General features: G+C 48.5%; 3 protein-coding genes and 1 pseudogene across 5 annotated transcripts in view; 2 read left to right on the forward strand and 2 right to left on the reverse strand.

Moving 5' to 3' along the window:
- Positions 1-9,359, forward strand: part of SNX1 (sorting nexin 1) — a 36,846-nt gene extending 27,487 nt beyond the window's left edge. For both annotated transcript variants that reach the window (XM_016141092.2, XM_016141091.2), the window contains exons 11-15: positions 380-585; positions 3,134-3,277; positions 3,823-3,903; positions 4,384-4,455; positions 4,901-9,359. In XM_016141092.2, coding sequence (XP_015996578.2) covers positions 380-585; positions 3,134-3,277; positions 3,823-3,903; positions 4,384-4,455; positions 4,901-4,951 — 554 coding nt within the window. In that variant the 3' untranslated portion in view covers positions 4,952-9,359. The remainder of the gene's footprint in view (positions 1-379; positions 586-3,133; positions 3,278-3,822; positions 3,904-4,383; positions 4,456-4,900) is intronic.
- A 7,422-nt stretch (positions 9,360-16,781) lies between these two features.
- SNX22 (sorting nexin 22) lies at positions 16,782-20,279 on the forward strand. 2 transcript variants are annotated; one of them, XM_016141089.2, is made up of 7 exons: positions 16,782-16,904; positions 17,276-17,359; positions 17,775-17,879; positions 18,340-18,431; positions 18,805-18,837; positions 19,321-19,388; positions 19,792-20,279. In XM_016141089.2, the coding sequence occupies exons 1-7, from the start codon at positions 16,830-16,832 to the stop codon at positions 19,968-19,970; spliced, it is 636 nt and encodes a 211-aa protein (XP_015996575.1). In that variant the 5' UTR covers positions 16,782-16,829; the 3' UTR covers positions 19,971-20,279. The 2 variants fall into 2 exon arrangements, with proteins under 2 accessions (XP_015996575.1, XP_015996576.1); XM_016141090.2 differs by lacking the exon at positions 18,805-18,837.
- On the reverse strand, positions 19,095-19,213 carry LOC118601508 (annotated as a pseudogene).
- A 125-nt stretch (positions 20,280-20,404) lies between the features above and the next one.
- PPIB (peptidylprolyl isomerase B) lies at positions 20,405-26,194 on the reverse strand. Its single transcript, XM_016141088.2, has 5 exons — positions 25,971-26,194; positions 25,171-25,284; positions 24,340-24,433; positions 21,333-21,517; positions 20,405-20,740 (listed from the first exon to the last, which is right to left on the reverse strand). Exons 1-5 carry the CDS (start codon positions 26,103-26,105, stop codon positions 20,618-20,620), a joined length of 651 nt encoding a protein of 216 aa, XP_015996574.1. The 5' UTR covers positions 26,106-26,194; the 3' UTR covers positions 20,405-20,617.
- Between the last annotated feature and the right edge of the window lie 883 nt (positions 26,195-27,077).

The raw sequence follows: 27,077 nt of genomic DNA on the forward strand, positions 1-27,077 counted from the left end.
ACTATATTCAGTGTGCACATGATTTACGCTGTTGCAGACAGGCTTCTTACCATGAGCTTTAACATAAGAAATCAGAATCATTCCTTTGGCCTGTTTGTATTAACTGGCCCCTGGCTCTCCTGTAATACTGGAGCTGCTGTTTCCAGGTAGGCCTAACCTAGTGAAACATGACAGCAGGTATCTCTCCCTGCTCATGTGACCAACCAAGCCGCATTCCCCTCACTTTCTGAATATAGTTAGCTGTGGTGTAAGTGACTGGATCACAGAGCCCATACTTGCTGGATATGCAGGGAGCAGCATTGCTGAGACATGCCTGCAATGCCAGCTGACTTATCCCTTTACCTTGTGAAATGAGAGGCCTCTGCTGTCTTCCTTCCAGAGCTAGCGCTGAACACAGCCCAGTTTGCAAAGAGTCTCGCCATGCTCGGGAGCTCAGAGGATAACACAGCATTGTCACGGGCACTCTCCCAGCTGGCTGAGGTGGAAGAAAAAATTGAACAGCTCCACCAGGAACAGGCCAACAATGACTTCTTCCTCCTTGCCGAGCTCCTAAGTGACTACATTCGCCTCCTGGCCATAGTTCGAGTAAGCTTCTGTTTCCTTTCCTCTTTCTCATCCCCTTGATTTAATTTGTCTTTCCTTTGCTCTTCCCCTTCCCAAGAAAGTTTCATCCATTATACCTCGAAATAGGTATAACTTTTCTTATTCTCAAGAAAGAAGATATCTTGTGAACCACAAAATCCTTTTAACTGCTAGCTAGATATCATTAAGTCATTTAGAGGCCCAGAGCCAGTTTTTAAAATTCATTAGGAGAAAAGACCACTTTTGAATTTCCAAATAGGCTCCTCCTTATTGTTGAAGCTACACAGCGTCCTCTGTGCTCCTTTCTTCAGACAAGGCTTATTACAGAACTGTTGTCCCCCTGGAGCAGTGACTTCCTCAGTCCTTTGCTCTTTGCCTCCTTAACAGTAAGCGGTGGCTTTGCCCTGGTAGGAGCTCTTGCTGGCTTCCACTTGTCCTCCAGTGTGAGCAGTCAGGTAACTACATGGAACCGGCTTGGCATTGCATGGAGGAGTGCGGCCAGGGGGCTGAGAGAGCTTGTCACCAGAGCCCTTTGTGTGCTGTACTGACCATACTGGTAACAACACTGCAGCCTGCCCCTCAGGTCCAGCACCTCCCCTGCTCTCCTGGTGACCGGGACAGTATGGTTTCCCATGACCTTTCAGAGCAGCCATGGAAGCTTCACTGGGCAGTGATATTAGCTCTCGCATGACCTCCCAGAGATAGAAGAAAGAGCCAGGAGGGAGCCTGGCACTTGCCCTGTAAAGACTCTGCCCCAGGTCGGGGTTGGGAGTCTCTAAGTTAGAACAAAGCCACCTGCATTCCGCATCCCCAACAACTCTCTGACCAGGGAGCTAGCTCTTGTGTTGTCAACAGCTGAGCTGCTCCCAGTAGGGCTCTTATTTCCTCGGGGGTAGAGTTGCTTAATATAGCCTGTGGGATTGTTCATTGTCCTCTCCCTTTGCTGTTTGGTTTCTCCCTTTGCTATTTGATTTGCTGCTAACTCCAGAGCAATGAGAGGCTGGAAAAGTATACTGTTTTGGAATTCTTAGAACTGGTCAGAGCACTTAGACTGGAGAGCCATCCCATGGAAGGGCGCTCTCTGGGGAAGCTTTCAGAGAGGAGCATTGTTTGGGATCCCTGGAGAACATATGGCCCCTAGGCAGGCTGAGCTCCTATGGATGGGGTGAGGGAGGCCTAACCTCCATCTCCAGATGCTGGGGCAGCATGCCCTGGAGAACATATGGCCCCTAGGCAGGCTGAGCTCCTATGGATGGGGTGAGGGAGGCCTAACCTCCATCTCCAGATGCTGGGGCAGCATGCTTTAGAGTTCAGAACCACATGCTGGGCTTATCTCCAAGACTCTTCACCTGCTCTCATGATCATGAGCTGGTGGAGGGATTGGAGACATGAGCAAATATTTCTTTTCCGGTCTTTCCTGAACCTGGGGCTGCTGCACCACTGTTACCCTGGGGCTGAGGCTTGAGTCTTAGATGTGAGGTCACCCTCTACCTAATCCTTTAACATTGAACTGTTAAGAAATTTTAGGTGAGTAGCAGTGACACTGCTGGGGAAAGTGAATTTGGTGGCATTTTCACTTTTTAAGTTTCAAGTTTTGGCCAAGGCCTATACTAAGGAGGCCTAGAAAACATCTAGGGAATTTTAGCAGGGAAGGGGAGCAAATGGAACAGGGCTGGGAGGCCGGCTACAGGCATAGATCTTTCGCCCAAGCTATCTCTTGAAGCCTGCAAAGCCATTGGGGATGTGGGATGGTTTGATTAGGCCAACAACTGTCCTTGGGGGAAATGCTGATTCTAGTCAGGGGACTGGAACCAGGGAAAACCAGCAAGCGGATTTTGAGGAGCTTCTTGGGGCCTTTCTAGCCTAGAGCAGTTGAGTGTGTTGAGGGGATAAAATTGGTGTGTCTTTGTGGTGGCTCTAAGTGTTTTAATGATCTGTTTAGCTAACCAGGTATACTCTTTTGGGTGTCAGTTTAAAGGTTGCTTCTTTAGATTGGCTTTCCCAGATATATCTCCGAGGCTAAGTTAGGTCTCCAATTTTATTATAGTACCCTGCTTATTTTCTCTGTACTTTGCATACTGGTAATTATTTATTGGTAATTATTAATATAATGTTGACTTTTTCTATTAGATTATGAGCTCCATGAAAACAGAACCATGTGTTTCATTCCCCACTGTATTCTTAGTTCCTGGCACATGGCTGTTAATCAGGAAAAGCATTCATATTTGTGGACTAACTGCTCTGAGGGAGGTCGTTCAGAAGCCATAGTATTGAGCACTGGCATCAGGCCACCTATTGTGCTCCCAGCCATCCAGCTTTGGGAATAGCATGAAGCAGCATGGCACTGGCCCACTGGAGGCTTGGAGAGGAGTCTTACCTAAGCTTGTGCTTTTTGACATTAAACTTCAGCTGGGCACTAACTGCTCTGCTGCAGAACCTGCCCTGCTAGGTCTTTCCCTGGCCCAGCTGCTGGGAGAGCCCCCGAGGCAGAGCCAGTGGGGCTCCTGAAGGGCTGGTTGTGCTCCTCTTCCCCAACTCCCCACCCCCACAGGCTGCCTTCGACCAGCGCATGAAGACATGGCAGCGTTGGCAGGATGCTCAAGCCACACTGCAGAAGAAGCGGGAGGCTGAGGCTCGGCTATTGTGGGCCAACAAGCCTGACAAGCTGCAGCAGGCCAAGGATGAGATTGTAGAGGTGAGGCCACTAAGGCAGCCCTGCAGGGGTGTTCTGCTGGTTCCTGAATGAGCCTTGGTCCCATCCCACCCAGATGTTTGGAACTCCGCAGCAGGCAAGAGAGCTCATTAAGTCTGAAGGACAGTGGCTGCTGGGCATGCCTCTGAGAATGAGTCCAGGAGTCCGGGTTTACTTTGAGGCCCGGCACTCCTCCTCTCTTCCCATTTCACCCACACTTGCCAAGTGAGGATCTCTGTCTGAGGGGTCCTTGGCTGGGGCTTTGAAAAGCTCCAGGTGATTCAGGTATGTCCCCTCATGAGAACTAAATCACTTTTCTGGAGATCCCAACCCTGCTTGTGAGTATCTAACCCAGAGGCTCTGGAGTAACCGGTTTTCCAGAGACAAGGCTTGGCCTGGGGTACCAAGCATCTCTTTTCCAGCCAGCCCTAAAGGTGGCCTCCCGTTGGACTCTGACTTTCATGCTAAATCTCCACATATAGCATCTGATCTTACCCAGAGGGGCCGATATAACATTAAGTGATCCTTTCTTTCCTTTTTCTTTCTAGTGGGAGTCGCGGGTGACTCAGTATGAAAGGGACTTTGAAAGGATTTCAACTGTGGTCCGAAAAGAAGTGATACGGTTCGAGGTGAGGTAGAAGCTCTTACTTCTTGCAGGTGTGCAGTGCCTGCTGTAGTAGGGGTGTTGGTTTTGTCCAAGTCTTTTGAGTAGAGAGACAAATGGAGGTGCCAGGGACTTGGCAGTTGTGAACTGGCGTGGCTGTGTTTGTGTGTATTTGTGTTTGTTCAGGTTTGTGAGCCTTTTCCTAAGGCATAATGGTTGTCCTACACTTGTTTCTAGACCAGAAAAGTTAGACACAAAACAAAGCTTGCAGTTGTCACATACCTCTGGTCCCCTATTCTGTCTCTTCCCCTTCCTTATACCCTGCCATGCAAGAAAGCCTTGCAAGACCTTGGCAGAGGCTGTCTGGCTGGAAATTATAGCTATTCCAGCCTCTGACTCTACTTCCTGAGGCTCTTCTTGTTTGACCTTAGTCAATAATAAATCCTGTCAAAAGGGGAAGAAGCAACTATTTTGAGTGATCAGTGTAGAATCCTGTCTCCTATAGAAAGAGAAATCCAAGGACTTCAAAAACCACGTGATCAAGTACCTTGAGACACTCCTGTACTCCCAGCAGCAGGTATGTAAGTTATGCATGACTTTCATCGTCTATGACTGCTCTAGAGGCCAGCTGCCTACTTGTGGCTTTGTTACAGGATGGCTGGTTCTGCTTCTGGGGAGGCTGGGCCCAGCTGTAATCAGTGATTCAAAGTAGGTCCTATTGCTCTAACATGGAGCATCTCGTAGTCTTTTGCTAAGCAGGGTTTTTCCTCTGGGGCAGACCCAAGACTGTCTTCAGAGATTGCCCGAAGTCTAGAGAGATGTAAGGACAATGTGGCTACTGGCCAGTCTTTCCCAAGGTCCACTCTTAGCTTAGCCATTTCCTCAGCTTAGCCTCAGCTAAGGCCTCTCTTTGGGTGGCTGAGGCACTTGGGGGAATATTGTGGCACTGTGCTCACTCCCCTCCCATCATCAGGCTCTGCCACTAGATGAGGGTACTGCTTACTGTCCCCACTTCTTTGCAGCTGGCAAAGTACTGGGAAGCCTTCCTTCCTGAGGCAAAGGCCATCTCCTAATGGACCAAGAACACCAGAGCCCACCTGCCTGACGCTGCCTTTTTATACACTGTCCTCCTCCACCTCTGCTGGACCCCAGCGATGTATCCTGCCTAGCCTGGACTTCACCCCTTCCTTCCCAACCCCATGACCAAGCTGTCCCCAGTCACTCTAACCATTACTTCGTTTAGCTTCCATATATATTTTCTTACCTGAGAGAATAGTTTCTTGCTTTAAGCAAAAGACCTATAATAGGTGGTGGAATTATAGGATAGGGGTGGAGTATTGATATAAATATATAAATACAAATGTATATTTTTCAGGATGTGGTTAGGAACTGGGAATAACGTTTTCTGTTACTCCTGATGGTGCCATGAAAAGATTATGTAATAAAATATTTTAAAATCAGGTCATATGACTCAGAATGGTGGTGCTTTTTGCTTTAGGCTGGGGTGCAGTTGGGAAGTCCTGGAATATTCCTAAGCCCAAGATGCCCAGCTAGAGGAATTTTCTCTCCACAGGAGTTCACAACCTTTTGCTGCTGCTTCCCTTTTGCTATGGAACTGGAGTTGCTTTTTCTCTATCTACTTCACCTACATGTTCTGAGAGGCTCTTAATCTTTCTAATTCCTATTCCTACTTTAGAGAAGGAGTTTTAAAGATGTCTTTTATAATAAGAGGGACAAAACTGATTCTTCTGCAAAACAAGACAGACTTTCAGATGCCCAGGTTGCTCTGAGTCTCGCCTTCTGATAGCTGAGTCTTGTTTTCTGAACTTCTTTTTGCCACCCATCAGAACACAGTCCTCAAAAGTATAAAGGACTGATAAGGATTTAACTCTTTATCCTCATAAAGAGCCAGGCACTCTGCTTCTACATAAGATCATCCAAGAGTTCCTAAACCTTTTGAGTTTCCAAGAAGCCTTACTGTCTTTGCCCAGGAGGGAGCATGCCATTAAGAGCTCCTGAGTGTTGACAGCACAAGCTGAGGGCCTTCAAAGGGGTCTCTGTACTGCCCTGGCCAGAGAGGCTCGGATGTGCCTTTACTGGGCTTCCCCTCAGCTGTATCCACAGCTGCTTAAGCTCGGTGGTCAGAGGGACTGCAAGGCTGTTCAGTGGAGCACACCTGGCAGACAACCTACCAAAGGAGCTTTGCCATTCCCAGCCCCACCACCCCCAAAGATGCCTCTATCCTAGGCTCTCCTGATCTGCTCTGTCAGTTCTCTTTGGTGGATGGTTAAGGTTGGCGGCGGGGCAGCCTGAGGCAAGAGAATCCAGTAAACAGTACTGATTTCCAGTACACAGCCTGAGGGTGGGGGGTATGCCAGTGCTGGCAAGTACTGTTTTCATCAGGTCTATATTTTGGAAAAAGTCACTCAGTTTCTTCCTATTCCCCAATATATTTATTACCACTTTTGATTTTATCCTTCTAGTGTTTTTTATATGATTGCTTTTACATAGTTGTAATAATATACACATAAAATATTTTGTATTCTGCTTTTGTTATTCAACACTATACATATTATAAGCATTTTTTCTATATTGTTATATAGCTTCACAAACTTTATTTGTAAGGCTGTGTCATTGTAAGGCTTCCATAGAGTGTACCATAATTCTGACTCATCCCTTTTTGTTGGTTTCGTGGGGGGTTTTTTTTTGTTTGTAACTTTTTGCATTTTAATATAGTTTCAAACGTACAGAAAAGTTGCAGGACTATCTTAAAGAACTCTCATATATCCTTCACCCAGATTTCCCAAGTGTTTACATTTTACCCAGATATGCTCTGTGACTTAATGATTTGCTTCATTTATATATACATGTATTTTCTGAGTCATTTGAGAGTAAGTTGCATACATTGTATCCCTTTACCCCCAAAACTTCACTATGCATTTTGTTAAGAACAGAGACAGTCCCTCATAATTTATAACCATAACTACAGTTATCAAAATTAGGAAGTGTAACATTGATATAATAAATACTGTTTTCTAACCCATAGTCCGTATTTAAATTTTGTCATTTGTCCCAGTAATGTCCTTTATAGCAGTTCCCTTTTTCCTGTTACAGGATCCTGTGTTACAGCTAAATGTAACACATGATTACATGTGTCTATTTTAATCCAGAAGAGTTCCTCCGCCTTTTGTTACCTGGGCTTTTCTGAAGAACACAGGTCAGGTATTCTGTAGCATGTGCCTCACTTTGGGCTGGTTTCATGGTTCCCGTGACTAGATTTAAGGTTTTGCATATTGGCGGGAACATCACGGAAGTGATGTGTCTGCCTTCGGTGCACCTTAGGTTGGCATATGATGTCGGTCCGTTAATGCTGAAGTTAACTCTGATCACTTGGTTAACTTGATGTCTTACCAGATTTTTCCACTTTAAATTTACTGTATTCACCTTTGTAATTAACCAGTAATTCGTGGGGAGATATTTTGAGATCATGTAATTATTTTGTTCCTTATCAAATGTGATTTTCTAACACAATCATTTCTTTTACATTGGTTGGTTGGCATTCTATTTCTAAAAAACACCTTTTCTCCCTACTTATCAATCTGCTTATTTATCAATATGGATGAATGGATTCCTATTTTACTCAAAATTACAAGCCTTTGCATTGATTTATTTTGATTCTCAATCCATCCCAGATTTCTAGTAGCCTCCTGTGTCTTTTTAACACTTCCTTACTTTCTGTCTTAACAAGATGTTCCAGGTTTATCTTCTGTCTTTCCTGCCCTAGCCCTGGAATCAGTCATTTCTTTAGGAAATCTTGATTCCTCTTAATTGAGAAATATATTTAGAAACCAAGATCTGGGTGCTGAGTGTGCTCATTGCTACTGGAGTATTTCTTCTAGGCCTGGCTGAAGAGCAAGGAAGTAAATATAAAGATAGAGAAATATGGAGAGAGAGATAGAGATATATAATCTAAAGAACTAGATATTAAAAATAATCATGAATTCACACTGATACTTCCAGCCTAGCCCCGTAGGATTGATCGATTCTAATCTCCCCTTTCTATATTTGAACGCCTCTCCAAATAAAGTTTATTTTAAAACTTCCTCCTTGCTTTGTTATGCTTTGTTATGTTCCATCCAATGATCATCTTGATGTAAGTCTTTTTATAATTTCCTTGGGATGACTCTCTTCTTGTTTCAGAACTTTCTCCTCAGCCTCCCACATCCTGAGGCTGACAGAGCTGGGTGTCTTCAGGAACCGTGCATTTCTATGTAGAGCTTGTAGACCTGGAAATCAAGAAGGCCAGTAGTGGGTTAAGAGTACTGAGCCAGAGGCCTGTACTGGGGATAGTTGCACAAAAGGAGTCATTCCATCTGGGAACTCAGGCAGAAGAGATCTGTGGAGAATATGATGCTTGAACTGTATCTTAAAGGTGCAGAGGTGTTTGCTCCTACTGAACCATTCTGCCTCCCTATGCCCTGGTAGGGGGAGGTGGGCACATCTAGGGAAATGCAGGTGGCTCAGAGTGGCTGGAATCAAGTCAGTGGGCAGCCCATGGGAAAGGGATGAGCAGAAGCTGGGTCACAAAGTACCTGATGTGACTTTTGAGGCACTTTAAACATTACCCTGGAAGTGTGTGGGGTTACTAAAGGGACTTAAAGCAGGAAATAACATGGTCATATTTGTGATTTAGACAACCGGTTTGAGACTTGAAGCAAGGAGAGCAGCCAGGCTCATCCTAGCCAGCCAGGGAGCTAGGGAAAGCAATAATGGGGTTGGAGCTCAGGGGAGGGGTTTAGGAAGTGGAGATGGAGCCACTGGGATCTGGTCTCTTGAGGGAGAAAGTGGAAACTAGCATGAGCTGCAGGTATCTGGTGTGGATTTCGGGGTAGACAGTGAAGCCCTTCCTGACACAGGTAACAAGAGGGGCCAAAAAAGATTTAAAGCAAATGGAAGGGCAAGCAGTGGGAACAGTGAGTACTGCTGACCCTGTGGTTTAAGAGGCTCCTCTGAATGGGAAGGGAGACATGCTGAGAGGGGGGGAGATACAGAGTGAAAGAAGGCTTTGTTTTATTTAAAGGTGGGTCAGACTTAACATGTTAATAAAATTCAGAGGAGAGAAAGGAAACGGCAGTAAGAGCCCTATCTGGAAGCAAATGCACAGAGCAGGGAGTGGGAAAGAAAGATGGGGGAGGGTCAGGTCAGAGAGTAAAGGTCTGTTTGATAATTTTCAGTTAGGGATGTCTTGTTTACCTATTTTGAGTCAGGTGATTTAGAGAAGAGGTGTGGGAATGAGTCTACACTTGCCTGGTTATTTCTCCCTAAGAATCTCTCTCAGCATCAGAGTCCTAAAGATAAGGACTTAAAACCTGGAGGGATCCCAACTTTCAGTATAAAATATTTATAACTGAACTCTTTCCAGAAGATTTTCATTCTTAATGCACCTGTAGCTGGAAATCCTAAAAAAAAAAAAAAAAAAAAGAATGGCTTTCCAGCTCAAATTTTAAAAACTGAGAGAAGATAATGGAAATCTAAAGATGGGATGAGGAACTGATTGAGCGAGCATGGTGATGGAAGGATTGGCCTTTGCTGAGCATGCTTAGGGCCCACATGGATCAAAGACCGTGAGTTTTGAGGGATATCGGGCCCCAAGGTGGTGAGATTTTCCCCATCAGTCCTCGGCAGCTTGAGGGAACAGGAAGGAAGGGGAAGATAGTGAGATCCCTCCCAGAACAAAGAACATACCTTTGCTACAACTGGCACATGCCCAGCCTGAACACTTAGTCTTCTGAGACACTGGCTAAGATTCTCTGCTTGTTTGGGTAGAGTCAGGCCTGTGCCGAGGTTTAGATACAGTGAGAACCGCTCGTCTCCATCTTCTGGCCCCTGAGGATGGTGCGTACCTCATCAGCCAATGTCTTGTTATCCAGTTGTGTGGTTTCATGTTGGCTCTCTCCCCCAAACAATAAACTCTTGACTGATAATGCTTTATAATTCCTTGGCTCTAGCAGAGATTTGGGCTTAGGATAGTGCCAAATAGATAACTATTGAATGTTCTGCAGACTGCTACCTGGCATTCATAGCCTCCTGTGAGAGGACCCCAGTTTACCTTTCTTTCTTTATCTCCTAGTCCTTCAAAACCATGCTGAAACCTCATGGAAACTGATTGTAAATATGCTCTTTCCTTTCTCACTTCCATGTGGCCTAAGGAGCCTTCATTAATGATGAGTTTACACCTGAAGCATCTCAGCTCTCATCCCTCTCTTCATTCTCAGTCACACCTGTCTGAAACAGTCATTGTGCATATTGTGGATGGGGGTGTAGGTATCTAGAGAGAGAGGGCATTGGCCAGTGTGTCAGAACATTCACAGGGGAATCCAATAGACACTTCTGGAAACCAGGGCCATGAAGGAGACTATGCAAAGATGCTCATCATAGCATTGTTTACAGTTATAAAAAAACTGAAATTGATCTAAATGTACAGCAGGAAGGGATTAAATGAATTATGGTACGTAATACAGTTGGATATTATACAGCCATTGAAGATGATTTATAGCTATATTCATTGACAAGGAAAACATTTTTGAGTGAAAAAAGTAGGTTATAGAATTATATGTATGGTCCACATCTATATAAAATTATATATATATGAGAAGGATATAGATTGAATTGTTAACTATGTTGCCTCTAGGGTTGGAATTTTGCATGATTTAAAATTTTTATACCATTTTATGTTGCTTGGAATTTCTATGTATTATTTTATAATTATAAAATTAAATAAAGCTATTTTTATTATGGGAAAACAATCCAGTCCATCCTTTGAGGCCTACTTTATATGTACATTCTCTGGGAAGCTTTCTTTGACCCACTTTCCATCCCACCCCCAGACTGGAATGGGAGCCCAGCCTCCTTTATAGCTCTTGGCAAGGCACTATCTTAAACTTTGGTCTTTTTCACCGTTGTGTGTAAAGCTATCTCTGAGATGATCTCATTAGCCTCCTGGGCTCTGAACTCCTTAAGAGCATGGACTGTAGTTCTTTCTTCTCTGGGTGCCCTCCTCTACCCCCAAAGGCAGACTAAAGGGCAGTGGCTGCCCTTAAGCTTGGTGATGATTATTTTATGAGCCAATAGCCTCAGTTCTTGGGGTTTTTCAAGCAATAACAGAAGTCAGGCCTGATTTGGGGTTTAGTAGGCATTGCTGTGGTTGGCAAGATTGGTGCTCAGGTGCCCCAGGTAGGGCCTGCAGGCTTGCCTCCTCCCCTTTGCTCCCCCACCACCCCCTGCTAAGGCTGCTCAGAGCAAGCCAGCTGCTCAGCCTCTATAGGATGTACTTTATCTGGGTCCAGAAAAACCCCAAAGAAAAACCCTGTCCAATTTGAGGTAGGACCTTTCCCTAAAGGGATGTGACGATTGTTTCCAAATGACTGCCTGCTCCTAGCTTCAGCGCTCTCAGCTTCCTCTTCCATTTTGAGTGACAGCAGTGACGACCACAGGGCCCCAACCAGTATGTTTCTCCACTGGAACATCAGCAGCCCCACCAGAAAATGGTAAGGTACCTTGCAGCTAGGAGCAGGTACAGGGCAGGGTCCAGACTGTCCCTGATAGTCCCATCCCACCCATGGCCTAACAGTAAGAGCTATCATGTGTTAAACACCTATTCTGTGCCAGAGTGCTCAGGGCTTTGAAACCTCCCTCACCATGTACCTGCAAGGTGGACATTATTATCTTCAAAGACTGAGGCTTAGAGACCTTAAGAAGCTTGCCGAAGTTCACACTCCAGAGCTAAGGCTTGAACCCCATCTACCTGACTCAGCTTATCTGCTGTGCCATATCCCACACGATCCATGGGGGGTGGACAACAGGAACTAGATGTTAACCCACTCAACTTTTCTTAAAGACCTTAATAAATTCATATAATAGGCCTGTTAAGGACAAGTTACCCATCTAACCTTGTAAGCATTGAGCTTCTCTGACCCCTGTAAGAGATTCTCTCCCTAGACATGCAGTAAGTGGCCCAGTTTGGTAGCAGGAGCAGAATCTGGAAGACAGAGAATTGGCTTGGGTGAGTAGCTGGGGACCATTAATGGCAGAAAATAAAAACTCTGCTTGCTGAGAAACCACAGACAGTAGTGTGGGCTAGAGTGGGAGGCTAGAGCACTTCCATTCCAATCTTTGAAGCCTGGGGCTACAGCCCCTTCTGGCCTTTGGCATACCTTTTCTGTTGTCCTCAGTTCTTGGTCCCACAGCTCTCTTCATGATAAAACCCCATGACTTAAGAGTATCTGTGCACATCTTTGTTCCTTGAACCCAAGTGCTGGACACACCAGAGGGACTGATTGGTTGGTCCACTGACATTCACTCTTGAGAGGTACTCAGAGTTGTTGTAGCACCAAAACTCACTCCACTGGGAAGCTGTGATGCCTTAGATGCCAAGTGGCTGGGGTCTCTGCCAGCTCCCCCTGCTCCAGCCCTGGCTCAGGTTGTCTGAAGCAGCTGAGCTGCCTCTTGTCTGGGCAGGGGCAGGCGACCCGTAGGAGTGACACTGCTTGCTGGAGCCCTGGGCCTGGAGCCTGCCTGCCCCCTGAGAAGCAGATCACCAGCCTGCGCTGAGCCAAACTGTGCTTTTGGGTCTCAGGCAGGACATGCTTGTCAGAGGTGCCTTCCTAATACAGCCTCTCCAGGGCCCACTTCCCCTCACACCTCAGGTTCCTCATATGTGAAATAAAGAGTCTAGACTAGCTCAATAATTTAAAATGTTTTAGGAGCAGAACTTTTTTTTAGACATCTACACCAAAGTCCAGTATTCAAAACATGAAAATATTATATTATTTCAAATTTATAAGATATGCTTATTTAAAAAGGCAAGCAATAACTACTCGGGCTGTTAGGATGAACAGGACAGTTGCTAGTTTACACCAACCTCTGTTTCCAATTTATTCTTTTACCTTGTTTTGGCTGTACAATATTGAGAAAATCAGGAAATCCTGATCACAGAGGTGGTGGTGGTGGTGGTGGTGGTGGTAGTAGTAGTAGTAGTAGTAATGTGTGTGTGTTTAACCTTGCAATCTCAGGATACTAAAGAGGAATAGTAGGTTTTGGTTTTGTTGTTTCAAAGTTGAATCAGTAACAGTATATAAGATGACTCATATGTAGTTTCTAATACCCCACAGTTTTGATCTACAAAACAGCAAATTCCTATTATTTAATCAAATAAGAATAGCTAACACTCATTTGCTGTGTGCCAGCCCCATGCTAACCACTTAAAAAGCATGATGTCAGTTAACCCACACAGCTCTCCCTTGTACAAATAAGGGCCTCAAGGCACATGGAGTTGTCCAAGGTTGCCCAGGTGACCAGAGCCAGCCTGGGTGGAGCAGTCCAGGCCCAGCCTTACTCAAGCAGCCCTGCAGAGCTGGGCCCCCTCTGGGCCAGTCTGCCTTTGGCTCTCAGCCTCTGGCCTTCCGCCTTTGGCCACCCGCCCGTGAAAAGAATCCAGCCTCTGTGCCCAGCAGTGCTCGCCAGCCCAAGGCCAAGGAGCTGTTTGTTTTCTTAACAGGGTTAACCAAACCTCCTGAGCAGCTGCACATCCTGGCAGAAGCAGTGCCAGTGAAAGGGGCTTTGTGTTGACTGGCGGCAGAGGGCGAAGGTCCACGCCAGGGCAGGAACCAGGGTCCAGCCCACCTATACACCACTCCCAGTGGGGATATGTCAGGGAGGCACCTCTGCCCCAGCCCTTCTTTCCATCTGGGCCTTGATCTTCGTGTCCAGGCTCTAAGTCTGCATAGTAGGGTGAGAGCGGCCCTGCTTGCTGGTGGGGCTGTTGTAGGAGTCAGGAGACCTGTGTCTACAATGTGGTCCCCAACAAGGAGCATCGGCATCACCAGGGAACTTGTGAAAATGCACATTGTGAGACTCTGCATCGGGACTACACATTCAGAAAATAGGTCAGGGTCCTCTAATATGAGTTTTAACAGGCTACATTGATGATGATGCTTGCCGAACTTCAAGAACCACTGCTCTATAATCTGACCTGGAAATACCTTGGCCAAGAATATGTGACCAACCAATACTTTTAACCAACTTTCGCCCAGAAACTTGGACATTAAATTCGTATGGTAGAGAGTGATGGAGAAAAGACAAGAATTTATACAGTAAAATAACTCATTCTAAAAATGAAAGTCACTTAGAAGAGTCTGGAACTTAGCTCAGTGTTCGTATACTGAGCTGGCCAATTATTAGAGTGTATGGAAAATAAATTTTTCCTTCAACTGTAATAACTGCTTTAGAATTTCCATCATGTCACGTGTTCCTCCTTTCAGGAATGTATTCTCCATAACTTGTTCTATCTTCCCAAAGACATCTTAAATGTCTCCAGGTCAAGGATCTGGTTTTTCTTCACTGATCTTCACTTGTGCACCATAGAATGCTGGGGAATTCTACAAGTCAGTTGCATCAAATCTCCCTCTGTAAGTGGTGATGAAAATCTATTGATTTGAGGCGCCTCAGGCACACCAGAAAATTAAGCAAATGAATAAGGTGGACAATAATCTGCATACACACACATATCTAACTCCGAATGTGGAAAGAGCATTCTTACTGTTATCCCCCCTGCCCACCTTCCTCTAACCCTTTGGCATCCCCTGCTTCCCTCTTGCTTTTCTCCCAGGCCTTCCTTCCTCTCCCTAGCCTTTTCTCACATCCCCTTCCCCCATTTATTCATATAGTCTTTCAATCAACAAATGGTTTTTTTTTTTTGAGTGTCTACTACATGCTTTTATCATCATGGCAGCAAAACACTAACAAAACAGACTAGGTCCCCGGCCTGATGGTGCTCAGAGTCTGGGGCAGAGTCAGAGGAACCAGGGAGACACACAATAAATTGGAATAAGTGCATTAGACAGGTGATAGGGTAGTCAGAAAGGAAGGCCTCTTTGAGGAGGTGAGTTTTAGTCTAAGAATTGGAAGTTTAGGCTAAGCCCACCAGGTGAAGAGTTAGGGAAAAGTGTTCCAGGGAGAGGAATCAGTATATACAAGGTCCCCGAGGCAGGAAAGAAATCATTAGATTTGAAGAACTGGAAGAAGGTCACTATGGCTGGAGATTTGTGCACAAAGAGGGGAGAACAGGAGATGAGATGAGAAATGGAGGCTGGGCTGGGCCATTTAGAGTTCTGTAGAGTTGTAGGGAGGGTGGGTTTTGTTCTAAGTGCATTGGGAAGCCTTTGGGAGGTTTTAAGTAGATGCCTCAATGACAGTTTGTGCTGTTAGGTAGAAAATGGACTTTGTACGAAGGAGGGAGGTATGAAAAAACATGTATTTGGAGACTAGCAGTTTTCCGGGTGGTAGGAATAGAGACAGAAGCAAACAATTGTTAGGATGGATAACCAAGTTTAGAGGTCTGGGTGTCCCAGGAGAGGACTCCCTGGGCAGTAGGACAAACTGATAATGCTTGCCGACAAACTGATAATCCTTGAGTGATGGGGTCCCTAGAGTGTAGGGGAGGAAATGAAACCCCAGCACTTCTCATGATGATGGGTTGTTTCCCTTCCAAGGAGTTTCAGCTTTCTGATTCTAGGGCCCTTGTGAGGATGGAAGAAAGTGTGGGACACAGCATTAGTGAGAACGGCTTTTCACCTCTTGGGGTCATCCTCTCAACCTCTCGGGGGCAGAGCTGGGAATGGGGAATTCCTGCTCTAGCTCAGAAGCACCTCTGCACTCGTGGGGAATGGAGTGAGTCAGTGGTTCTCCAACCTCACCGCCTAAGATAGGTAGGTACTCTGCTTCCTCCTTTTCACCACAAGGCCTCCCACTAGGTGTTATCTCTTGGGCACAGGGCCTCCCCTCCTTTCACCACCTGCCCAGGCCTTTGTGAGGAAAGTCAGTGGAGTGGACTCCACTGAATGGGACAATTCCCTTATGGCTGAGGGGTGGAGGGCAGAGAGGTGGGAGCAGGGGCCCTTTCTAGCACAGGGGGTGAATTATGGATTAAATCCTGCTACGTACCCAAGAAGATCCTGCTCAGAGGAGTGGGCAAGAACAGCCTACTGCCACCTTTCGCAGTCCCTCTTCCTCCGTCCTTTGTCCTGTACACCAATGCTACCAACTTATACTTCCAGGATAAGACCCCAACCTCCCATTTTCTCAATACCTACTCTGCTGAGGGCTTAACACGGATCATCTCATTCAATTTTCATACACTCTCATGAGGGAGGCATAGTTTCCCTAGTTTGCAGAAGACCACAGGTGTACGCAGTTTGGAAAATCCAAGCTGCCGGCAAAGCAGAGCCTAGGTTCCTAACCTGCCTCTTCTGGCAAATGGCCTGAAGCTGGTTAGCGCTGAAAGATGAATGAATGGATTTAATGAATGAATAAAATAAAGGTGCTGTGGATGCTGGGGGAGGGGGAACATCAAAACCCGATGGGGTCCAAGCCTTATGCAGACGTGGCTGCACTCCCAGAGTCTAGGTCGAAGGTGTAGGGAAGGGGATGGGGGCCAGGCTGGTTCCGGGGAAGGGTGTGAAGAACGCAAGGAACGTCCCTGGTTGGTCTGTCTCCAAGGAAGGAGCCGAGGTCTGGGTTCCGCCTCCGTCCGTGCCTAGCGCTTACAGGCTCGTCTTTAGTAGACGCTCACCAAAGAACAGGTGAGTTTTGGGCTCGCTCGCGTTCCTGACAATCACTGGGCGCTCAGTGAACGTTGACAAATAGATGTCTCTCCACCGAAGGGTGCTCCCGAAGCACTGCAGCCTCGCCAGGTGCCAGAGGCAGGCTCGGCTCCCGCCACTCCGCGCGCTGCCTAATCTGCCCCTCGCAGGACTCGGAGGCGCGGGGGAACGCCCGGGGCGGGGCCATGTGGGGGCGGGGCCTGCGGGGCCGGCCCCTTCGGGGTCTCTGCGCTTTGCAGAAAGATTTCGGGCTTCGAGCTTCGCGCGAGGAGGGGCGGGGACGGTGGCGCGGATGCTGGAAGTTCACATCCCATCAGTGGGGCCCGAGGCCGAGGCGCCCAGGCAGAGCCCAGAGAAAGGCCACATGGTGAGCGAGGAAACTGGGTGAGAAGAGGCGCAGGGACTCGCTAGATTTGCCGGAGCCAAGTGCATTGGGGACTCCGCGCCCCGGGCTGGGGCGTTCGAAAGTGGCAGGCCAGCCCGTCTACGTACAGCCTGCCGAGGGTCTCGGGGCGCTGGGATTTGCTTGCCTGGCGGACAGCGGTCCAAGCTCATTAGGGACTACACGGAGCGGAAGGCGGGTTCTCACGCACCTTCTCCTAAGAGTGTGGGAAGCAAGGGAGGGTCCCCCTGGAGCGGCGACGCTCCAAGGCAGCTTTATGCCTTTAAGCGCGGGAGAGTGGGTGGTCACTGGGCGCGGGGCCTCATCTGCACCGCCTGCCCGCCCGCGCCCACCAGGTGTTCCGAGTGGAGGTGCGGTGCCGCGGGCGCAGACACACGGTGCTGAGGCGCTACAGCGAGTTCCAAGCGCTGCACAAGCGGGTGAGGCGGCGCCAACAGACCGACCCTGGCCCAGCTCCTGCCCAGCTCCGGGAGGCAGGCAGACGAGCTGCGGCCCCCACCTCTGCCACCCTCGTTATTGCCCCAGTCCCTGGGGGTGGGAGGATTCAGTGCCTAAGCACTGACTTCCTCGCTTGGTGCGAGGTGGACACCGAAGGGCAGGCAGGTCCCAGCCGGTCCTGTCCATGCCCCTGCGCGCACCCTTGGCCGTCTGCGGGGATTGGGGCTTCTCTGGCACCTGTCCCAACCACCACTCACCCGGGGCTGTCTCAGGGTAGAGCCTGCAGTTTCGGGAGTGGGGAAGAGGTGTTAGACTGGGGAGGACGCTTGCTAGGGTGCAGTGAGCTTGAGGGTTGGGTCGGGACGCTGTGATCGTACCGCGGTAACCTCCTGATAGATCAAGAAACTGTACAAAGTGCCCGACTTCCCCTCGAAACGCCTGCCCAATTGGAGGACCAGAGGATTGGAGCAGCGGCGACAGGGCTTGGAGGCCTATATCCAGGTGGGCATGGGGCGAGGGGAACGCACATACTGGGCATGTATTTTAATACTCCAAGCCTCAATTTCCTGAACAGTCATTTCAGAATAGAAATTAAGTCAATTAAATTATTGAACTTTCATTGAACTGGGACCACCTGCCTCCCAGTTTAATGAAAGCTAGGTCTCTTCCCCTCTAGGGTGAGATTCTGCGTCACCCTCGTGATGAGGTTGTAGGGCGGGGACTCTCTCTGCCAACAGCGATGTCAGATTACAGGCCGTAGGGCTGGCTTCATGGGCATACACCTGTATAGTCACCCGGGGCCCAGTGTTCAGGAGGGCCTCAAGCTTGGTTTAAGGAACGCTGAGCTGTGGCTGTCTTGAAATTTTTAGCCATTTTGGCAGGACCTCTGTTTTCATTTTGCACTGGACTGTGTGTTATCACATAACCCGGGTCTGATATAGGTTTCCTCTATCCTCTCCAGGGCATCCTGTACCTGAACCAGGATGTTCCCAAGGAGCTACTGGAATTTCTGAGTCTTCGGCACTTCCCCACAGGCCCGAAGACCAGTTGGGGGTGAGCACCTCTGGGGGCTGTGGCTTGGCATGAGGGGCCCCAGTGTGTGTGTGTGTGGGGGGGGGGGGTGGTGCTCTTGCAGTAAGCTGGTGAAGGTTATAGAAGCCAAGTCTTGTACCTCCTCACATCTGCTAGGGCAGAGCCAGGTTCTTTCACTTTGAGACTTGACCTCCATAGTCAGCTTTCTTGACCCCAGTAGAAGGGCTGTTTTCTGGAAAACCTTGGTTACCGCAGCCACCACCGGAACTGAGCTTGTTACAAATAGAAGCTGTGCCCCCCCTTGGGAGGTGATGTTCTGGGTTTCCATGTCTCCGCCCCTTTCTCATACTCCCCTGGGGATCCTGACAACTCATAGCCTCTCTCTTCTTTTCAGCACCCTGGGGGAGTTCCTGCCTAGCGACAGCAGGCAAGTCAAAGCCCCTACCAGTGCCGGCTTCTGCTGCCCCCTGGTGGCTACATGCTAGGAGGCCGGCCTGCTGCCTCTGGCTTGTCTTGCTTGTCCTCTTGGTCCAGGTTTTCCTGTTTGTGCCTCTTAAACCCACTGCCCACTCACTTTTATTTTTTTAACTTTTTAAATTTATTTATTTGTTTAGGCAAGACAACCCTTGGTTGACCTCACAGATTGAAAAGACCTTGTCAGTTTACAATCCCTTATTTTTTTTACACCTACAGCACCTGGTCTTCCTAGGTGGTCTCCCATCCAAGTACTAACCAGGCCCGACCCTGTTTAGCTTCCGAGATCAGATGGAATTGGGCTTGTTCAGGGTGGCATGGCCGTAGACTCACCTTTTTCTTTGTGGGTCCTTGGTGATCTCAATTCCTAGTCTCTACCCAATGGGAGACTTAGCCCCACCTCCCCCTCCACTGCTCATGACCCCTTTCCTCCTAGGGCACAGCTGCAACACAGGCCTGCTTTCAGCTTCTGCATGGATCCCTACATTTGCATCCCATCCCCAGGTAAGGGGGTGGGTGCCTCTGACCTATAACCCGTATTTAGGGCCTAGGTAGCAGGGAGTAGAAGGGAATGTGTCATTTTTCAGCTTCCAGGACCCCTAGACAGCATCTCCCTTATTCCCCTCCTTTGGGATCATACCTACTGTTTGTGTGCCCCTCTAACCTGCTTTGTATTCTCCAAAGAGCAGACATGGTGTAGTAAGTTGGGCTCCCCTGGTTTGCATTCCTCACCAGCCTGGCTTTACAAAGCTAATGTGAACTGGGAATGCCCCGGCCTCATTTTGGGTGACCAGCTGTGACCTGCTGTCTTGGCGGGGCTCAGGGAGCTGCAGGCCTGAGGTCGGGCCCATTCCACACCTCCTCTTCCCCTCCAACATCCCTCCTTCCTGTTTTCCTCCTGTCCCAGAGCCTCTGCCCAATATGGTGGTGAATGGCGTGCTCCAGGGCTTCTACGGCTTTAGCATCAGCACACCTGACACCCAGCCAGAGGCTCCCTGTCACTCTGCACCTCTGCCATTGATGCCCATCCCATCCCAGAGGCCTCAAGACCACATGCCAGGACAGTCATTTGCCTCAGTCCTGTGAGCCCCATAAAAGGGACATGGACTAGGTTCCCCTTGGACAGAGGACTTACCCACCCCAGGTTCTGAAATCAGCTGCACTGGTAGCTGGGGTGATAGAACTCCTGCACTCTTAGAGCCATGGGGCCAGAGGACCAACGGAGGATAAGGATAAAGGGAAAAGTTAATTTACGAGGTAGCTATGAAAAGGAACAGGTGTATTTCTTCACTAACACCAGGAGAGGGCAAGCAAAAGTTGAGGCACAGTAGCTGGCAGTTCAGAAGCAAGGAGCAAAAGCTCCTGCTGGATGATTTGTGGGTAACATTTGGGGAAAGGGTGCGGGCTGGAGCCCAGCGACGGGGGTACAGGCATCCACTGCCATAGGAATCCCAGAAAGCCTGGGACACAGAACTGGGGAAATGTGCTGTAGGCCCAAGAACCCACCACACGCAGGTTATAAAAAAAAAAAACCCACCTTTTTTATTGGTCAGCAGTTGGTAGGAGTTTGTTACAAAACTGGGCCTGTGGACCTGTGGAATGTGAGGGGAGGGGTTTCACTCCGTCAGATGCCAGCACTAGGGCCAGTGCAGCAGAGCCCTGTGGCGGGCTGTCTTCATCCCTCAAGAGGGCAACAGGGCTGCAGACAGTTGCTCAAAGAGGTCCCTGGGGCCCTACTCCTTGGCGATGGCGAAGGGCTTCTCCACCTCAATCTTGCCACAGTCTGCGATGACCACATCCTTCAGGGGCTTGTCCCGACCATCTGTCTTGGTGCTCTCCACCTTCCGCACTACCTCCTGGGAAGGAAAGGCAGGAACAGGAAGGTGAGGTGGGTCAGGAGGTCTGCTACTCAAGAGAGAAAAGCCCCAGTATGTGGCTTGGGCGGGACTGAGATATGATGAGCAGCCTACAAACCTCAAGGCACCAAAAAATTAACAAAATCAGGGCCAGGTGCCAGCCCAGGGTAGGGAGAACCCAGCTCTGACAAGAGGATGCAGCAGTTTGATCTTCTGAAGTACGACCCCGGTTAAGTGAAGGATGAAGAGGAAAAGGGTGGCTGGGGAGTGGGTACCAAGTGGCTTCTCAGGGACGTCGTGTTCAGCTGTGCCCTGCACAACTCGGAGTGGTGCCAGCACATCACTGAGTGACAACAGAGGTCGCTGCAGTGGTGCAGCCTGCACAAGGCCTCCCCTGGCGGGACTGTGCCTGGAAGGACTCAGAACTCTGGGGCATAGAGAGGTAGGCTTTTTATTCTTAAGTTCTCTCAGATTTGCAGACAGGAACATTGGTCTGAATGTGTGGGTTCTATTTTGGGAAAGGGATAAAATATATGGAGCCCTGGTCCCAGGGTCTGTGTCACCAGACTTAGCCCCCACCTCCAAAACTCACCATGCCCTCTAGAACTTTCCCAAACACTACGTGCTTGCCATCCAGCCAGGCTGTCTTGACTGTTGTGATAAAGAACTGGGAGCCGTTGGTGTCTTTGCCTGCGTTGGCCATGCTCACCCATCCAGGCCCGTAGTGTTTCAGCTTGAAGTTCTCATCAGGAAAGCGTTCTCCATAGATGCTCTTACCTGAGGAAAAAAAGACAGAGTAGTTCAAGGAAGTTAAGTTGCCACAAGCCAAGCAGATCTTTGGGATGAAGATTCCAGGGGTTCAACCTGTCCTCTGTGCCATGCCAGGCTCAAATGGAGTACAAGGGTATAAAAGCTGTCCCCTTCCCACTGCCTCTGGCCTTGGAGCCAAACCACGCTGACACTCCAAGTGGGGCATGAGGCCAAGATGACTTAGTGAACAGCTCACACATGGCTTACTCTGAGAATATAGTCTTATGGCTTTTCAATGAGGTACATAGTAAATAGCCTTGGCTACGGCCTGAGAAGCCTGCCATGGAGGAACTTTGGTGAAGAGGGCCGTACAGGATGTAGGGGGCTGGGAAGGAAGTAAGAAGTCTCCAGAAAAGAAGGAACGCTGTGGCGGTAGACACTGAGGTAGCTGCCACCTGGGTTCTGGACAGTGCCTCTTATTAACGAATGAATAGAAAATAAAGATGGCTATGATTGCATGTAACAAGTCTCTCCATGAGGGGTCTGGGGCCAGGGTACATGACAAACGGAACCAAGAGCAGATCTCTACATTGTTTCAGACATCCGAAGATCCAGGAGAAATACTACCCCCTTCTTTTTCCCTGTCCCCTCCCAGATAGTCACACTGCGCTAGTGTACTAGATGCCCGGAGAAGCCTAGCAATAAATAATTTTCATTTTGTTTTACCCAACACCTTTCAAAACCCACTTTTATTCCACAATATACCTATATTTATCCTATGGTTCCATAGGATAAAACAGGTTGAGAAACTGTCCCAGACTGATGCTGATCAGAAAGATATTTCTGACAATGTATCATCAAGTGAGAAGACTGAAAAACAAGAATTTCTAGACTCTGGCTGGTGGGGGTGTCTGGGTGTGTACCACTTCTTACTTCCACACAGGGAAAAATATGACTCCTGGCTGGGCGCTGGCGAAAAGCCTCCCCTATGTGAGAATCCTCTTTGTAAATCTCAACCAACTGCAGGGTTTCAATTTTTGGTGCTATCCAGACAATCCTCAAATATGTATCCTTTGCTACAATTACTTTCCCAAGATACAAGGAGTTCCAAACTTAAAGGGGTAGTGCCTCACGTTAAACTCAACATACTTCATCATCTGTCCCTCTGGACTTCAGTTATTCTTTTGACAACTTTCCCTTTGCACACTGTCAGTGCTGTTCCTACCCCCGTTATTTAGTCATGCTTTCTTTCCATTCCTGCTACCCCCACTGCAATAATGGCTAACACTCAGAGTGGTAACAGTGCATGCCAGAGAGCTGCTGCAGACATTTTACATATAAAAACCCTACCTGATGAGGAAGGAGCTAATAACCGTATTGTAAAGATGAACAGAGGTACTGCGAGGTTCAAGGTACCCAGCTTGGAAGTGATAAGCTGGAACTGAAACTAAGGGGGGCTCTGGCTTTCAAATCTCTGCTCTTACCCAGTAGGCAATCCTCTCCTGGGGTTCCAGCCCATATCGCCTTACCCAGGCACAGCTGCGCCAATCCCCTCACCAGCTGGCTTGCTCCCGCCTCCACATTCTCAATTCTGCTACCACCTTATTTTCCCTCAAACTCCTTTGTGATTGGGTCTTCCTCCCAGTCAAGTCTTCAGTGGATCCTCATTCCACGTAGGATAAAGCTAGTGTGCTCTACTTCCATTCCCCAACCACTACAGCAATGCCCAAGCTCCCACTCGAGAACAGAGCTGAGCTCCCACCTTAAACCTGCCCCTTCTTTGCTCTTTGAATTCTCCCTAACCAGTACCCCACTCAAATATTTCCTTACTTTCACGAGGCCATTTACTGATCACCCTGGCCTGAAGTGATTCTTTTGCTTGTCAGCACTTTGACAATGGCTGACTTTACTTACCACGTACTAGGTACTTAACACTTAAGATCTCGCATGATCCTCACAGCACCCACAACTCTTACCACTCTTACTTTACACAAAAGGAAACAATCTCAGAGGATTCACTTGCCCGAAATCACAAAGCAAGATAGTGGCAGACAAAATGGGTCACATCCAGCTGTGTCTGACTCCATAAATACGCTTTGTCCTTCTCCACTGTGGCCACTAGTTACTACTTATGTCTTGTGTTGTTATGGAGTTTTCCTAGTGTTTTCTCCTACTTCTTCCCACCTAGAGGACACAGCCTGAGTCCTAAAAGCTGTGTTATAGCCAGTTTGTGAGTTTTTAGGTATTGGAAGTGAAAGGGAGTTGCCGCCCCACTGATTTTTGCATCCTCAGCACCCACCGCAGAGCCTGGGTGAGTTGCAGGTGCAGTCTGAAGGAATAGCAAACTATGCATCCAAGTATGGTGAGACCTATGGGTTAATCCAGGGTATCTGTCTGCCTGCTCTATGTGTACAAGTAATGCAAAGGTGGGACTCAGTCAGCTCTTGCCAAATGGTCTGTGATGGGAGATTGCCCAGGAAAGCAACTTCTCCCACCTTCACTGGGGCTTCCAAGGTTGCCCACACAGGCTTTGCACATCTGACCAAGAATCACCTACCCATGTGTTTCACTTTGCTCCCCACCCAAGATATTAATCAAAGCCACCAAGGCTTTAGGCCTCGATCAGCAGGTTTGCCAGCTGGGTGAGTTCCTCTGATGTCCATCTGACCCCTTATTACCCCCTCTTCTTTGTACTGGGTTACCTGTACTAAGGGTGCAGCTGGTCTCAGTGCAGGTGACAGGCCTGCCTCTGGAGCTGGGGAAGGAGCCTTATCTACACAACATAGTCTGGCCCTCCCGCATGGGTGGCTAAACTAACAGGCCCCTCCTTCCCAGAACACCCAAGTTACCTCCAGTGCCATCTCCCCGAGTGAAGTCTCCACCCTGGATCATGAAGTCCTTGATTACACGATGGAATTTGCTGTCTTTGTAGCCAAATCCTTTCTGGAAAAAGGTGAGGAAGTGGCATGAGGCACTGGGCAGACATTAAATAGGCCCTGCAGGTGCCCAGCCCACAACTCCTGCCCACAGAGAAGGCATCCCTGCTGGCCAGTCACTGCTCAACGTACGTGCTGCTGAGTGAGCAGCGGCCCCAGGCCAGGCTGCAAGCACAGACCTAGGAAAGGCCAGACTGCATATTCCTCTGCCTTAATGCAATTCCCAGACTTGATATAATTCTACTTCATATAATGTCTATGCCTTTTCCCTCTCATTTTTTTCTAATCATAAGAACAGATGCAAAAAAACTGACCCCCAAAAAGGTTACTTGCTGACCCAATGGAAAGTTGAAATACAAACTTTCTTAAAATGGGGCACTCTTGTTTTCTTAAAACCTGGGAAACTCTGGACTTCTTACTCTTAAGAGAAAGCTCTGTGCAGAGGCCACAAACTATAGTTCCACAGATATGCTTTCTTTGGTTATTACAATGTATTAAAGATAAATTTTCTCAAAAAAAAAAAAAAAGAAAGAAAAAGGAAAAGAGAGCATCCAGATTTCTGGATTCAGTATAAAAAACTCAAGATAAGATTAATACTGGGTTGCCCTGACAACAGGTCAACAGTCAACTGGCACTCTGGGCTACTAATACAGATGGGCCACATTCTGCAGTTCAGTTTGCTGCCAGCCTTTCTTAAGAGATTCTCTTTATTTGAATTTGACCACCTCCGCTCTAGTCACTTACCTCTCCTGTAGCTAAGGCCACAAAATTATCCACTGTTTTTGGAACAGTCTTTCCAAAGAGACCAATGACCACTCGGCCTATATCTTCATCTCCAATTCGCAGGTCGAAGTACACCTGAGGAAAAAGAGCATTTCAAGCTTAGCCTTTAAAGGGACCTTACTAGAGAAGGGAGGGTCCAGGAAGCTACCCTGAGGATGGGAGAGAAAACGGAGCCATACTTTAAGAGCAGTGTTTCTGTATCTCATTGTGGTGGCGACAAAAACCCTATGAGACTCTAATCAAAGTCCCAGGCCCATTCCCCAGAAAACCTGTTTACACTTTCTAAATAAATAATGAGCCCAGATCCCGGAAATTAACATAAAGAATACATAAGAAGGAGAGCCTAGGCTTACCACCCAAGTTTTAAATATATTACTCTGTTTGTACTTGGAAGTGGCTAAAATTTAACTCAAAACAGAGAAAGGATTCGCAATTTGGCAGACGTGATCTTTTACCATTCGCCAGCATTATCTGCAAATAAAGGTACTGAGACTGACAGCGCCAGCCCCAGCTGGGCATCCCAGACGCCAACTTCTGGATGAGGGTAGGGGTGTCGGGGAGAGTACGAGTCATTCTCTGGTCTGAATGGGCGAAGGCCGTCAAGGCGCCACGAGGTCGAAAGACTAGGGAGCGGCTGAGCCAAAGCCCAGAGCTCCGGGACCCTCAAATGCCTCCAACGCCAGTGACCAGCTGCGCCGAGGCCAACCCCAGCCGGCGGAGGGCGGGCCTTGCCGGGCAGGTCTGGAGAGGGGAGGCCGGACCTTGACGGTGACTTTGGGCCCCTTCTTCTTCTCATCGGCCGTAGAGGGTCCTGGCAACAGCAAAAAGACGACAGAGCCCACGACCAGGGCAGCGGCGAAGAGAACCTTCATGTTCCGCTCCGAGATGCGCAGCATCCACTGGGAAAGGCGAGCGGGGCTGGAGAAGCCGAAGGCCGGGAGAAGGTGGAGGCACGGCGGCTGGGACACCAGCGCCGCCACCAGAGGGGCCGCGGGGAGGGGAGGCCGGGGCTCCTTCAGGCCTCTTAGGAGGAGGCGAGCCTCATTTCCCCCCTCTGGTTCGGCGCCGGGTAGTAGGTCCCCACGGGGGGCGGAGCCCCGCTCGCTGACGGGGCGGGCGGAGACGCGGGCTCGTGGGTGGCTGCCACGTTACAGCGGCCTCATGGGCTCCCCAGCTCGCCCACCCACAGGAAGAGGATCAGCGGAGGGCGGTGCCCATTCAAAGAGAACCAGGATTGGCTTTCCGAAGAGACTACAAACCCCAGTATGCAGAGCGGCACACCCCGGGACGGTTTGCTTTTGCGGAAGTGGGAATCTTCCGGCGGATACTTTGTTAGGAAGTCCGCGGTAGGGACAGAAGACACTTGTGATTGTCCGTATTAGTCCAGTCAAGCATGTCACCACCAAATCGGGTTTAAGCGTGGTAGTTTGCAAACACTCAAGGTACGTATATGCTTACCCCGAGTACGACCTTACACAGCTCCTTGTACTTGGCTTGCAAAGCTTGATTCAAAACCCACTTCCTTTTTGACTTAGTACCTGTCACTTTATTATTCATTTTTCTCTCCCTTCTCTAATCTTACTGTGCTTACCGCTGTATGAGTCAATACACATTCCATTGCATACTCTGGTTCTCATCTTTTTATACTTATTTTCCCAAGTAACTACATATTTTTGTGAGTAAAGCACTTATTTTGTATGCAGCTTCCCCAACACTGCTGCAGGGCTGAGTGCTCAAGAAATGCTGGTTGTGATGGTGTCACATTAGGCATAGAGGTGGCCTGAGGTTTAGTCTCCCTTTCCTAGAAACCTTCAGGAAGGTCGATAGTCGTCAGATGCCCCCACAGCACTATTTCAGGTCTTCACCCA

The sequence above is a fragment of the Rousettus aegyptiacus genome, unplaced genomic scaffold (genome assembly GCF_014176215.1).
Source record: "Rousettus aegyptiacus isolate mRouAeg1 unplaced genomic scaffold, mRouAeg1.p scaffold_m13_p_3, whole genome shotgun sequence".
In the NCBI taxonomy this organism is placed as follows: domain Eukaryota; kingdom Metazoa; phylum Chordata; class Mammalia; order Chiroptera; family Pteropodidae; genus Rousettus; species Rousettus aegyptiacus.

What these genes read in the sequence shown, in the direction of transcription:
- SNX22 (XM_016141089.2), top strand. Translation starts at nt 16,830, where the DNA reads ATGCTGGAAGTTCACATCCCATCAGTGGGGCCCGAGGCCGAGGCGCCC. An exon ending in TTCCTGCCTAGCGACAGCAG is followed by an intron (nt 18,838 to 19,320) that starts GCAAGTCAAAGC and finishes CTTTCCTCCTAG; the next exon opens with GGCACAGCTGCAACACAGGC. An exon ending in CATTTGCATCCCATCCCCAG is followed by an intron (nt 19,389 to 19,791) that starts GTAAGGGGGTGG and finishes CTCCTGTCCCAG; the next exon opens with AGCCTCTGCCCAATATGGTG.
- PPIB (XM_016141088.2), bottom strand. Translation starts at nt 26,105, where the DNA reads ATGCTGCGCATCTCGGAGCGGAACATGAAGGTTCTCTTCGCCGCTGCC. An exon ending in TCGGGGAGATGGCACTGGAG is followed by an intron (nt 21,518 to 24,339) that starts GTAACTTGGGTG and finishes TTTTTTCCTCAG; the next exon opens with GTAAGAGCATCTATGGAGAA. An exon ending in GGAAAGTTCTAGAGGGCATG is followed by an intron (nt 20,741 to 21,332) that starts GTGAGTTTTGGA and finishes TTTCCTTCCCAG; the next exon opens with GAGGTAGTGCGGAAGGTGGA.